The sequence below is a fragment of the Oncorhynchus keta genome, chromosome 26 (genome assembly GCF_023373465.1).
Source record: "Oncorhynchus keta strain PuntledgeMale-10-30-2019 chromosome 26, Oket_V2, whole genome shotgun sequence".
NCBI classification, from domain to species: Eukaryota; Metazoa; Chordata; class Actinopteri; order Salmoniformes; family Salmonidae; genus Oncorhynchus; species Oncorhynchus keta.
In genome coordinates, this window is record NC_068446.1 from 18,250,638 (window position 1) to 18,264,487 (window position 13,850).

The following is a 13,850-nucleotide window of genomic DNA, read 5'->3' on the forward strand; positions in this document are numbered from 1 at the left end:
ATAGCATCTTTGACAGCTGTCACAGTCATCACGGACACAGTGAGAATAGTTCTATACTAAGTACTGCTTTTGAATACATGTTTGTTTGTTTTTTAAGAAAAAAAGAAGCTTATTCTGTACATTGCAGACAAGGCTCAGAGATGACAAATATATTGTTTCAACATGGTTAAAACCAGTGCTTGAAATAAACCCCCACGAGATAAGGAAATGTTTTTATTTGAAGGGAGATAAACCAGGGGTGATCATGTTGGGTTATTGGCTACTGGTAGCCCTTAAAACACTGTCCCCAAAGTACCCTTGAAATGAAGAATCTTTATCCCTTTTCAGACCTGTCAAGACACATCTTTCCAATACGTCACATTTTTTATCTTGTATTATGTTTAGTGTATGATCTATTTACAGCTGTGGAGCTTTGATTGGCTACTGAAGGGAAGGAAGGGTTGGGATTGGCTAATGCAATGGCCAGCAGTGGCCATGATTGGCTGCTATAGGATCTTTTGACTTGTTGGAAGATATTATATAGTTGATAGTATACAGCCAGGTAATCTTGAAAAAATAATTGCGTTTGTGTTCATGTTTTCGTGTGAGAGCATGCTTGAACTGAGTGTTCATGTTTTCGTGTGAGAGCATGCTTGAACTGAGTGTTCATGTTTGTAAACGTGTGATCATATTTATATTATGAATGTGAAACACACTTTTGACATAATCAAACAAGTGCATGGTTATTGTGGCATGGGAGGAGAATGACTTGGTCTGGTGGCTGAGGTTAGAATGCAGGGTCAGGTGCACACCAGAGAGGAGAGGTCAGGGGATGGTTTGGGACAGGGGTCATAGTTCATGGGCAGTGTGTGTGTGTGTACTGTACTGATGCAGTGTAGACGTTAGAGAGTAGGTTATTTGATGATCTGAGGGCAGTCACTCCAGGCTTTAGCCTTGCGCTTGGCCAGAGCCAGCCAGGCCGGCTCAGTGGACACCTGGGGAGAGTCAGTGGATGGGAAGCGCTTGGTCAACTCCTTCACTGCAGGGGGCGATGGAGTGGGGTCTGCAATCTCAACTGGAACACAAGACCCAGAGAGAAAGGGTTATAAAGCACGCCGAGGACGCCATAAAAGTGTAGTCATCCATGCAATTTACATAACAGATTGGTTTGATTATGATGATCCAGATGTAATATATGTGAGATATCCTAACTGTCCGATCCGATCTTGGGAAAGTGTGATGTCAAACACTTGTGAATATGCAAGCTCTTACCTGTGACAGAGCTGGGCAGGGTGTTGGCTTTCTTCAGGAGGTCCCGGCGCTCCAAGCGGCCCAGGAGGGTGTCTGGTCTCTTAGCTTCCTCCGGTGTCTGTGGTTTGGGAGAGTTGGTGTTTCTACTCCCCTTACCCTCCATAGGACTAAGCAACACATCCTATGGAACACAGTTACCTTTCAGCTGTGCTCTCCTACTGTTATTAGTACAGGTGACTACTGAGAACGTGCATGTCTTTCTCTACATAAGCACATGTGTGTGTGTATGTACGGCATTTGTGTATGTTAAAGTGCAGTAACATACGCTGTCTTTGTCCTTGGTTTGCTTCTCAGACAGTTTGGCCTCTCTGTGGCTGCGGCGTTCGTCTCGGCTCTGCTGCTGCTCCCTGAAGCCTTTCTGTTTCTGCAGCGCTAGCGTGATCCACAGAGGCCCTGACTCCTTGTCCTGGACCCGCGTACTGTCCAATGAGTGCCTACTCTGCAGTGATGGCTTTCCCTCTGTAAGGGGCGAGACGAGACAACTATCATATACTGGGACATTCACACAAAATGACTCAAGTAATTAAAATGCAGGAGTGACTTTCCTACTCGCTTAAAAAAAAGAAATCCATCAAATCTCTGTCTTGGACTCGCAGCACAGGCGTTTCCCAAGGTGACACTGACCTCTTCTGATGAGCTCCGTCTTCCTGTCAGCCTTCTCCCGCCAGGGGATACTGATGGAGGGGAAGAAGGACCTCTTCTCCTTGGGCTCCCCCTCCCCCTGGCCCTGGCTCTGTCCCTGGCCGTTCCTGTGGAGCTGGGCCACAGCTGAGGTCTCCTCCCTCCTCCTCTCACCTCGCTCCTCATGGCCAGCTGAATCAGCCTCCACCCAGCTCCTCTGGACCACTGCGTCACTGGAACTCTCTCTGCCCACTTTGGGGAGTGGAGAGGGGGGAGGGGTTGCAGGTTTAGGGGATGTGCTGGGTCTCTGGTAAAGTGAGGGTTTGGACGGCAGCTTCTCCCCCTCGCTGTGCATGGAAGGGGTGGGAGACTTGCCTGCTTTGGCCCGGGGCTCTGGAAGAGATACAATCACATGTCCAGGCTTGACCCCAGGAATGCTCTCTCTGAGTGGAGATGCAGGGCTGGAGCTATTAGAGAACACTGAGGCGTCAGAGTCGCGGTCAATGGGGGTCAGAGGTGAGGGGACCCCGTCAAAGCTGTCGCCGGCGCTGTACCTCTTCTTCCTCTTGTCTGTCGACTGATCACTGTGGAAGCGGAGGGAGTAGTTGGTCCTCCTCAGCTTGATCCCAAACGGAGATGGCTGGCCCTTCTCCTCCCCCTCCTCCCGGCCATCAGAGTCCTCTGATTCTCCTCCCAGGCTCCCAGTATCTGTCTCAGAGCCCTTGGGTCTGGGTGAGGCCTGGGAAGAGCTGGGGACTATGAAAGACGGGAGGTCTTTGGCAAACATGCACTCCCCTGTTCCATCTGCAATCCGGACAGTCTTACCACCCCGGCTCTGGGTCTTGCTGTCTGGGGCTGGTGAAGCTGCAGGGGGAACAGAGGCACTGGAGGAGGTGTCGGAGACAGCAGATGCTGGCCTTCCTCCTTCCTTCTCTTCCTGACTCAACACCTCAGAGTTCCTGTTTGAGTCGGCAAACTTCTTCCTGGCCGGGGTGATGGAGAACTTGGCGCTGGCGGACATGGTCTTCCTGAGGTTGCTATGGAGGAACGGACTCTGGTCCTCACTGCTGGGTCGGCTCTGGCGGTCTGGGTATTCCTCATACTTTCCCTCCCCCGCCCCCTTGAATATCTTGGAGCGGATACTGGCCCACTCTGCAAGGACGGCTGCACTGGACTGGTCTGTGGACTCGCTGAGGGATTTGGTTTTCCCAGACTTGCGGTCTGGTGAAGTCTTGCTCTTGGTTGGTGGTGGGGTGCCCATGGCAGCTTTCTTTTCATCTGCCAGACCCAGGAGAGACTTACAAGCTGTTTCTTTGATATGGTCCAGGTTGACAGCAGTCCCACAGAGCTGGGCACCCGTCACCAGGATGGCTGTGTGGGGGACATACTGAGAGGACGGGAGGGTTGGGGAGTCAGCTCCTCCAGGGGACGAGGCCTTGACTCCCTCTTTGTGTTCAGTCACAGCGCCCCCCTGCTGGCTGGAGGCCGGCGTAACAGGCGTCAGGTTGACCTTCTGGAACAGAATCTGCTTCTCCCCAGAGGACACTTTGAAGGTGAACGGCCTTTGTCTCTCCTCCATCTCTCTCCAGCGCACCTCCTCCGCCCTCCTCTTCCTTTCAGGGTCAGAGCTGCTCGCAGCCACTTCTGCACACAGTCTCTTCTCCTCCTCCTCCTCTGCAAGCAGTTTTCTCTTTTCTTCCACCTGGTTTTTCTTCCTTTCCTCCTCTTCTTCTGCCTCTTTCAGTCTCTTTTCCTCCTCGACACAGAGACGCTCTGCCTCCAGTTCGTGCTGCTTCCTCTCCTCTTCCTCTTTCCTCATTCTTTCCTCTTCCTCTTTCCTCCTTTTCTCTTCCTCCAGTGTCCTCTGCTCCTCCTCTCGCTGCATAAGCTCCAATTCCTCCCTCATCCTTCTCTCTTCTTCTCTCTGTATCCTCTCTTCTTCCTCTCTGATTCTCATCACTTCCAGTTCTCTCTGTCTCCTTTCTTCTTCCTCCCTAATCCTCCTTTCCTCTTCTTCTTTCATCCTCCTCTCCATCTCCTCTCCCTGCCTCCTTTCCTCCTCCTCTTTACGTATAAGTTCCTCCTCCTGTTGGCGACATCTCTCCTCCTCTAACTCACGCAGCCTCCACTCCTCTGCTTTCTTCTTCCTATCCTCTTCTTCCTCTCTGTGCCTTTGTTCTGCCAGTTCTCTCTTCCTCCTGGACTCCTGTCTCTCGTCCTCCTGCAGTTTCTGCTTCTTAGTTTTCTCTGGGGGTGTCTCTTCCTCAGCGGTTCTGTATTGGACGTCGGCGGCATCTGTTTCCTCCTGCAGTATGCCAGAGATATCCACCTCTTGCAAATCCTGGAAAAAAAGTATGTATTTTGATTTCTATTGTTGAGCTCCATCTCACTCTATTCCATCTACATGACAATTCTATGCATTGCACATTTATACCAAAGAAAGACCACCAACTGTAAGGAACCTGACCCCCTCTCACCTGTGTGAATCGGCGGTGCTTGCGGGAGATCCTCTGGTTTTTGGGTTTGACTGACAGTTTATGCTTGGCAGCGGTGTTGTCCAGTCTAGGGACAGACTGTGGGACTCCGTCCAGGTCGATGGACTCGATGGTACCGGTGGCTGGAAGAACTCGTTTGGACCTAGGAGATTTCACTGGAGTACTTGGAGTCCCGGCCTGGGCAGCTCCGTGGCTCTGGCTGGGCCCTTGGCTCTGGCTGGGCCCTTGGCTCTGGCTGGGCCCTTGGCTCATGCTGGCCCCCTGGTTGTCATGGAAAGAATATTGTCAATCTCTTCCTATATTTCCAATACTAATTCTTTAGGTTACTACTGTAGCATTATAAGCTAACAGTGAACCAAAGAGTATGCAATTAGTATGTATACCAATGGTGCCCAGTCTGCCATTAATAATCCTACCTTTACCTTTGTCTCTGTGTCCACTGGCTCAGCTTCCACCTGGGCTAAGACCTTCAGGGGGCTCCTGGGCACCTCCTCTTCATCTGAGCTGCCCTCGTCTCCCTCACTCTTCCTCAGAGAGGGGGGCCTCTGGCCAAACTTGATATTCTGTGCTATCTGCCTCTGCACATTCAACACGTACACACACACATTTTGGGTTTGGTGTTAGACATTGACGAGAGCAGGAACGCTAAAGTGTCTGTTAGAGTGTAATTGATTGTTACCTGGGGCAACGGTTGACTTACTACAAGTCATCAACCAAGACTGTGAACATACATCTGACTGTGTGTGTGTGTGTGTGTGTGTGTGTGTGTGTGTGTGTGTGTGTGTGTGTGTGTGTGTGTGTGTGTGTGTGTGTGTGTGTGTGTGTGTGTGTGTGTATTTAAGTGCCACCTGCAGGTTCCTGACTTTATCGGAGACGTTTTCCTGGGACATGGTATGTTCTGGACTGGGCTCCTGTACTGCTTCCTCTGGGATAAACACACTGTCGTGGGAGAGGGCTCGGGAGCCAATGGGGTTCAGCTCCCTGCAAAGACAAAACGGACTCTACAGATATAGTATGTTATTACAGTCAGTCATTCATTTCTGACAGGGTGTAGTGTCCCTCACACACTCTAAACTCCATAAATGAAAAGCTAAAAGTCAGTCAAGCAGTTTATAGACCACATTTCAACTGAACCGCACCCCTTTCTCACCAGACCGTGAGATTTAATCGACTCTGCTGACATGAACATAGATCACCAGATCCATTGCAATCGAGAAGCCACATGGTAATACAGTGTCTTCAGAAAGTATACATACCCCTTGATCTATTCTACATTTTGTTGTGTTACAGACTGAATTCAAAATGAATGTAAACCAATCTACATACGATACCCCATAATGACAATGGGAAAACATGTTTTTCTACATTTTTGCAACTTTATTGAAAATGAAATATCTCATTTAGATACATAAGTATTCACACCCCTGAACCAATACTTTGTAGAAGCTCCTTTGGCAGTGATTACAGCTGAGTCTTTCTAAGAGTCTAAGAGTTTTGCACACCTGGATTTTACAATATTTGCACATTATTTTTATTTTTTTTTATTCTTCAAGCTCTGTCGAGTTGGTTGTTGATCATTGCTACACAGCCATTTTCAAGTCTTGCCATAGATTTTTAAGCCGATTTAAGTCAAAACTGTAACTAATCCATTCAGTCAGGAACATTCAATAATATCTTAGTAACCAACTCCAGTGTATATTTGACCTTGTGTTTTAGGTTATTGTCCTGCTGAAAGGTGAATTTGTCTCCCAGTGTCTGTTGGAAAACAGACTGAACTAGGTTTTCCTCTAGGATTTTGCCTGTGCTTAGTTCAATTCCATTTATTTGACTCTTTAAAAAACTCCCTAGTCCTTTCTGATGACAAGCAACCCATAACATGATGCAGCCACCACCATGCTGGAAAATATGAAGAGTGGTACTCAGTGATGTGTTGTGATGGATTCGCCCCAAACATAACGCTTTGTATTCAGAACATGAAATTCATTTCTTTGCCACATTTCTTGCCGTTTTACAAACAGGAATCACAGGATGCATGTTTAGGAACATTTGTATTCTGTGTAGGCTTCCTTCACTTCACTCTGTCATTTTAGGTTAGTATTGTGGAGTAACTACAATGTTGTTGAGCCATCCTCAATTTTCTCCTATCACAGCCATTAAACCCGGTTTCCTTCCTCTCCGGCAACTGAGTTAGGAAGGATGCCTGTATCTTTGTAGTGACTGGGTGTATTGATACACCATCCAGAGTGTGATTAATAACTTCAGCATGCTCAAAGGGATATTCAATGTCTTCTTTTTTTAAATGTATGACCCATCTAACAATACGTGCCCCCTTCTTTGTGAGGCTTTCTTTGTAAAAACCTCCCTGGTCTTTGTGGTTGAATCTGTGTTTGAAATGCACTGCTCGACTGAGGAACATTACAGATAATTGTATGTGTTGGGTACAGAGATGAGGTAGTCATTCAAAAATCATGAAAAACACTATTATTGAGTCCATGCAACTTATTATGTGAGTTGTTAAGAACATTTCTACTCCTGAACTTATTTAGGCTTGCCATATAACAAAAGGGGTGAATGCTCGACTCAAAACGTTTCCGTTTTTCATTTTAAATGAATGAGTAAACATTTCTGAAAACATATTTCCAGTGTCGGCCAGTGACACAAAATCTCAATTGAAATTAATTTTACATTCAGGCTGTAAAACAACAAAATGTTGAAAACGTCTAGGGGTGTAAATACTTTCTGAGGCCACTGGATATAAGTTGGGTCTTCGTGGGAATAGTATCATAAGCTTTCTCTGTGGTCTGGGTAAGTGTGTCTTTACTGAAAGGGATTAAAGACATAATGTGCTCAAGGCCATGCAGACTAAATTATTGATAAGACCCGTGTTTAGAGTTTGTTTCATTTTGAGGTGGAGGCCTGTACAAGCAATCGGTGGGGGAAACTGCAATGGCGGTTCAACTCTTTATGACAACATTATGAACAATGTATAGATGCAATCTTGACTGCCGGAGTATTTCACAGCATCAAACCGAATGCATAAATGTCCATGTTTTACCTCAGATGTTGATTGGTCTCCTCATCATCTGAGACGACTCCGTTGCACACTTCCCCTGTGGAGAAGCTAGCCTTCAGCTCTACTGCATCAAAGCCCCTCTCCGCTGCCTCCCTCTTCTTCCTCCTCCCAAACAGGCGTCGGAACGGCTGGAATTTGCCCTGCCGTCGCCTCTCTGCAGGCAGAAAGTGAAATGATAACCAAAGCCGCTAGCCACGCACTATCAGCTTATCTCTCTTTATATCACACCCATGAACATGTTTGATTACATATAAATGTGAATGTGTGCAACTTACACAAGGTGTGTGAACGGATACAAAAGAACTCCACAGCAGATGAAGTGAAGAGAAAACCTTGGCTCGGTTGATAATACTTACCTTCAACAACAGTACGTTTATGTGAGCGCCTATCTGAAAGCCTATGTACAGTAGTAGGACTACTCTGGAGGACATGGTTGAGAACCAACATTCTGATCACATAACAGGCTGAATCATTCTGTCCTGACTGGACCTTTGGGAGTCACTCAGGAAATCACTCACTCTGACTGACTGACTGTGTCCTTCCCTATCCAAACATATACTGTAATCCGTGTAATATCACGTGTTTCACTTGATTACTCAAAACGCTCTTTGGATAATGTAGAGACACAGGTGAGGAGCACTCCTTTGGTTATAGTTAATCCATGAGGTGATCTTTGATCAAGGAATGAAATATTATAAAACAGAAATACTATAAAACAAAATGGCTGTTGTAGCCTCAACGGTGCATTTTTTATTCTTGCAATGCATAAGCCGTGAACAATAAAGTTTTTTTTTTTATCCACAGGTGTTCTAAAACTTTTGGCTGGTATTGTATATTTGTGTTCTTTTGTTGAGGAAGCATTTTTTAAATCAAATAAATGCATTATTATTGATTAAAATCACAGAATTTAGCTCTATCCCTCAGTGTACACTCAACCCCGTTACGCCAACCAAACACCGCCAATAAAAATGGTCAGTCCACCCTTATGTGCCATCATTAACAGGAAGTGGCATTATTCAACCATTCTTAACTGCATGGTACGTAATCACATTATTTTATATCTTTGTTTTATTGTTTTTTAAAGACAGGTGGGGACTGTTGAGCAGACCAACACAACCCCATTACATGAAATACAGATGGAAAACTAGTACTTATCAAAATGATACTTTAACCCATAAAAATATACAATACATTAATTTCGTTGCACACCATGTGGTCTCCTGTCCTTCACCACATGAGAAGCCATTTTGAGCCCCCAAAGGAGGCCATTTTGAGCCCCCCCCTCCCCAAATGAAACCCTGTCACACTCAACCCGTACACATGTTTCATTGTAACTGTCACGCCCTGACCTTAAAGAGCCTTTTTATGTCTCTATTTGGTTTGGTCAGGGTGTAATTTGGGGTGGGCATTCTATGTTCTATTTTCCATGTTTTTGTATTTTTTTTGTTTGGGCCGGGTATGGTTCTCAATCAGGGACAGCTGTCTATCATTGTGTCCGATTGGGAACCATACTTAGGTAGCCCTTTTCCCTCCTTTCTGTGTGGGAAGTTTTATTTGTTTGTGGCACTATAGCACTTAAGCTTCACGGTCGTTTTGTATGGTTTATTGTTTTGTTGCCGTCATTTTAAATAAAGGAAAAATGTAAGCTCACCACGCTGCGCTTTGGTCTTCCTTCAACGACAGCAGTGACAGTAACAGGGGTTGTAAACCTGTGACAGGCTTGAGTTATATACTTTATTTATGAATATTGCATCTAAACAAATACATTTGTCAATATATTATACATGATATATAGTTTATATTCACTTATGAAACATGCTGTAATGTGTTCCATGTGAACAAAAAAATATATTTTAAGGCAGGTAGCCTAGGGGTATGAGAGTTGGGCTCTTAACTCCAGTTGTTCCTTTAAGTCGCTCTAGATCCTGAATTACTCAAGGATTATAGTGTATACATGCATATATTCTAAGAATCTTTGATTTAACGTTATCCACTGAAACATCTCGGGAATGGTGGCTCCCACATCAACAGCAGAGAGACAAAGGCAGTGTGGAGCACGTCAAAATGATGACCCAGTAAAAAAGGGAACAATACCTTGAGACGGAGCGTCAGATATGGAAAAGAAATGTTGAGGCAGGGAAAACGGAAAAGATCAGTGATTTAAAGTGAGAGAGACCAGCGTCAGAGGCGTAAACAGTGGAGAACAGCATACAAAAGAAGCAAGGAGGGGAAAGGAGCACTGTGAGGAACTTGACCACTCCTCCACAAAGTCCAGATCATGTTCCAGAGCAGTCCCCACAGACAGGATCTTCAAGGTCAGGGCAATGTGGCAATGGTACATGGAACTTTTTGTTGTTGTTGGAGTCAAGCCATGGAAAAGGGGCTCCTGATGGTGTGGGAGGAACGTTGGAGAGGACGGGAGGACGGGTTGGTGGCTGAGGGCCGTGATATCCAGTGATGCACAGGAGCTTTACAAAGCCCTCCGTGAGACAAACACGTCAGGGAAGCTGTTCTTTGTGAAGTGTGCCGATGTCGAACGTGCGATGGAGATGATGTCAAGCCCGATAAAAGCGGTGCCCTCCACCATGAGAATACACCAGGTCATCACCCGCGCTCCTGGTGAGCTGATGTCTCGTGATGTCAGCTGCCTTTGTTCAACAAAGAAGGACCGAAACTGTACATGCTTTAACACACACTACTTCAGTTTCAGGCAGAAGGTCCTGGCTGCTCCAGTACTGCCAGCCAATGAGGAAAATCCACAACCTGTGGACGAAATCCAGTGGGGAAATCCAGGTCTTCTTAGGCAGTGGTGTATAGTGGAATACGATGATGACCTTTATCCAGGCTTCATCCTCTGCACGGATGAAATGAGTGTACAAGTGAAATGTATGCATCGTGTAGGACCAAAAAAAAACATTTTTCTGGCCTTTTGGAGACGACATCCACTGGTTTCAGTTTGATGAAGTCCTTGAGATGATTCCACCCCCACAGCGTGTGACATCCCGCCACGTAGAGGTTGAGAGAGACGTGTGGGCCAGACTCTCAGGAAGAAAACCATGAATGAGTGACTATGGTGCTCCTGAGAAGAAGGATAGTCATGTTGACACTGTTGCTGTAGTTACAGCTGTTCTAACATTCTAAATGCCCTAAAATGTTCCTACAGTCTGATGACACGTTGAACTTTTCTGATGAAACGTGTTGAATGTTATTAATTACTCTAATGACGGATGTTTTTTTAATTCGTTTTTAGATATTTACTGCAGTTTGGTTAATAAAAACCAGATTGTTCTAAATATATCTGAATGTCCTTATTACATAGTTGCATCCAATGAAGTGCAATGTTTGCGGGTACATCTTGAAGGGATTTTGATAGTAAACTAAACTAGTTTATATCGAAACCGAAGTGTCTCTTCAACCCTGTTACAGTATTCAACCATCACCCTAGTCTCAACCCTGTCACATGACAATATTTGTTCAAAGAAATGTCAAAGATGAATAAATGTGAATTGAATGTTTTCTGAGCTCAGTCTGAAATGTTACGGACAATCCCAAGATGATTAGATTTATGTTAGAATTCTGAATTGAAAGCATTTTTTTTTTTAAATGATGAGCCCGTTGACACGTGTCTATTTCAGGGTTTACTATAGGAACATTGTGATTTTGCATACATTTTAACGTGTTTTTGCTTCGTCATGTGGTGCGGCAGGGTAGCCTAGTGGTTAGAGCGCTAGACTAGTAACCGGAAGGTTGCAAGTTCAAACCCCCGAACCGACAAGGTACAAATCTGTCATTCTGCCCCTGAACAGGCAGTTAACCCCCTGTTCCTAGGCCATCATTGAAAATAAGACCAGGCAACCATGCCTGGTTGAATAAAGGTTAAAAAAAGAATAATAATTAAAAAAATTATGGGGTATTTTGTGTAGATTAATGAGGATCATCAATGATCGGCTATGAAAAGCCAACTGACATTTACTCCTGAGGTGCTGACTTGTTGCACCCTCGACAACCAGTGTGATTATTATTATTTGACCCTGCTGGTCATTTATGAACATTTTAACATCTTGGCCATGTTCTGTTACAATTTCCACCCGGCACAGCCAGAAGAGGACTGGCCACCCCTCATAGCCTGGGTCCTCTCTAGGTGTCTTCCTAGGTTTTGGCCTTTCTAGGGAGTTTTTCCTAGCCACCGTGATTCTACACCTGCATTGCTTACTGTTTGGGGTTTTAGGCTGGGTTTCTGTACAGCACTTTGATATATCAGCTGATGTAAGAAGGATTATATAAATACATCTGATTAGATTTGATTTAAAATATATATATATTGTAGAATAATATTGTAACGTATCAAAATGTGGAAAAAGGAAAGGGGTCTGGATACTTTCTGAATGCACTGTATTCCAGCTATTTATATATAATTTCCTGTTGTACTTTATCAAAAGCCTTTAAGTCAACTATGAATACCAGGCCTGGTTTCCCTGATTTTTCATAATGTTCTATTTTTCCCAGTACTTGTTTTATATTACCTCCAATGTATTGTCCATGTAAAAAATCTGTCTGATTAGGATGAATAATATCCAACATTTTTTTTAACACCTTTTTAATTCTATACGCCATGGAATTTGTCTGAATTTTTGCCATTTTTGAATTGTAATGGGCCTCCCATTTTTTTTATGGACTGGATCTTTATATTTACCACTTGGGTCCTGTTTCAGAAGTTATGAAAATCAGACCTGGTTGAGTATCTGATAATCTACCATTTTTACAGGAGTGGTTAAAACGGTCCTCTGAGTACATCAAAAACTGTTTGGTATACCTCAACTGATATGCCATCTATCCCTGGATTTTTCCCAGACTTAAATGCTTTAATTGCATCAATAAGTTCCTCCTCTGTAGTTTGGCCTTCACATGAATCTTTCTGTACAGTTGTTAATTTTACACTATTAACAGAAAAAAAATCCATACAATTAACTTCAGTTAGTGAAGATGGAGGAGACTGAAATGAAAACATATGCTTAAAATAATTAGCTTCCTCTTTAAAAACATAGTTTGATGAATCATGGGTGACTCCATCATTCGTAACAAGTTTCAGTAAATTCTTTTTGGTTGCATTTCTATGTTGAAGATTCATTTGTTTCTTCTCCCATATTCCATCCAGTTCACTTCATTTTTTAAATAATATGTTATATTTGATCTTTCTTGAATAAGTTCCTCTATTCCTTTTTGTTTTTTTCTATAACGTATTCCGTGCCTCTATTGCTCTCTGTCTGTACTGTTAGTCCTTTTTTACTTCGTTAATATGAACTATTTTGACCTAAATTGCTTTTGTTTTAAAGATGAGTATTGAATTGCATGGCCTCTAAAGGCACATTTAAAAGTGTCCCTCACATTAAGGGGATTTGCTGTACCTATGTTATGTCGGAAAAAGTCAGTTACAAATTATTCTGTTCTAGTTAAAAACAAGTTATCATCCAATAGGCTTTGATTAAAGTTCCAATATCCTTTCCCACATGGAAATTCTGTAAGAGTAAAGGTATATGCCAATTATTTGATGATCCATTATGCCAAGATAGTGCAGGTCCACTTAGGTCATGGCCCAGTGAGTCCCAGTAGCCGGGCCATGGAGGTGGAAACACAAAAGTATGAGGCTTTTTGGTAAAACACTAGGGTAAATCCTCAGTGGAAATGCAACATTATTAAAGTGTAGGGAGCTCCTAATGTGAACATTGGTGCTCAGCATGCCCACAGAGCATTTTAGATCTGCCAAGTGGTAGAATGCTAGCGCACCAGACCAGCTAGGCCACAAACAAAACAAACCAATATGATATCTACAGAATCCCTGTCTATAATATTGAATGATGAAGCTCTACTACAGCGAAGACAGGAAATGACATTGACAGCTATGCTCAAGAGAATTTCCTGTTTATCAGAGTATAAAATGCGGTTCCCTGAGTGCCGAAGCTTATCTCTGGAAATGTCAATGTCAGTGTGTAAAGGACACATTACAGTGTACATCTAATTTCTTCTCTCTACAAAATTCATTAGAGATTCGCACCCTGAGACCTAACCTCATAATGCACTTATGGACAAGAAAGTCTCATGGACAAGGAAGCTTGTTGTTCATTTATCTACAAGGCAGTTGCTTACTGCTACTATAACAACATAATGATTACAATATAATTTTGCTGGTATTGGCCATGTGAATTATAGACCCGTAGTATCCAGGCTTGAAATATTGATTCAGTAAATTACCTTTGTCCAAAACATAAATCATAGTGTACCTACCTACCACACAACCACGGACGATGCAAACCCCTCCACTGGCTCACACTGATAGGGCATGATTTCAGTTGGTCATGACTGAGTCATGGCAA

The 13,850-nt window shown here is 43.9% G+C and overlaps 1 protein-coding gene across 6 annotated transcripts in view; it reads right to left on the reverse strand.

Moving 5' to 3' along the window:
* Window positions 1–200: 200 nt before the first annotated feature.
* cracd (capping protein inhibiting regulator of actin dynamics) overlaps window positions 201–13,850 on the reverse strand; it is a 28,785-nt gene continuing 15,135 nt past the window's right edge. For 2 of the 6 annotated variants that reach the window (XM_035737166.2, XM_035737164.2), the window contains exons 2-9: window positions 7,462–7,633; window positions 5,255–5,387; window positions 4,823–4,984; window positions 4,389–4,667; window positions 1,915–4,252; window positions 1,556–1,749; window positions 1,252–1,411; window positions 201–1,054 (exon numbers count right to left, since the gene is read on the reverse strand). In XM_035737166.2, coding sequence (XP_035593059.1) covers window positions 894–1,054; window positions 1,252–1,411; window positions 1,556–1,749; window positions 1,915–4,252; window positions 4,389–4,667; window positions 4,823–4,984; window positions 5,255–5,296 — 3,336 coding nt within the window. In that variant the 5' untranslated portion in view covers window positions 5,297–5,387; window positions 7,462–7,633 and the 3' untranslated portion in view covers window positions 201–893. Of the gene's footprint in view, window positions 1,055–1,251; window positions 1,412–1,555; window positions 1,750–1,914; window positions 4,253–4,388; window positions 4,668–4,822; window positions 4,985–5,254; window positions 5,388–7,461; window positions 7,634–7,835; window positions 8,238–13,761; window positions 13,842–13,850 lie in introns of those variants that run through there. The other 4 variants (XM_035737167.2, XM_035737168.2, XM_035737162.2 and 1 more) reach the window with 4 other exon arrangements.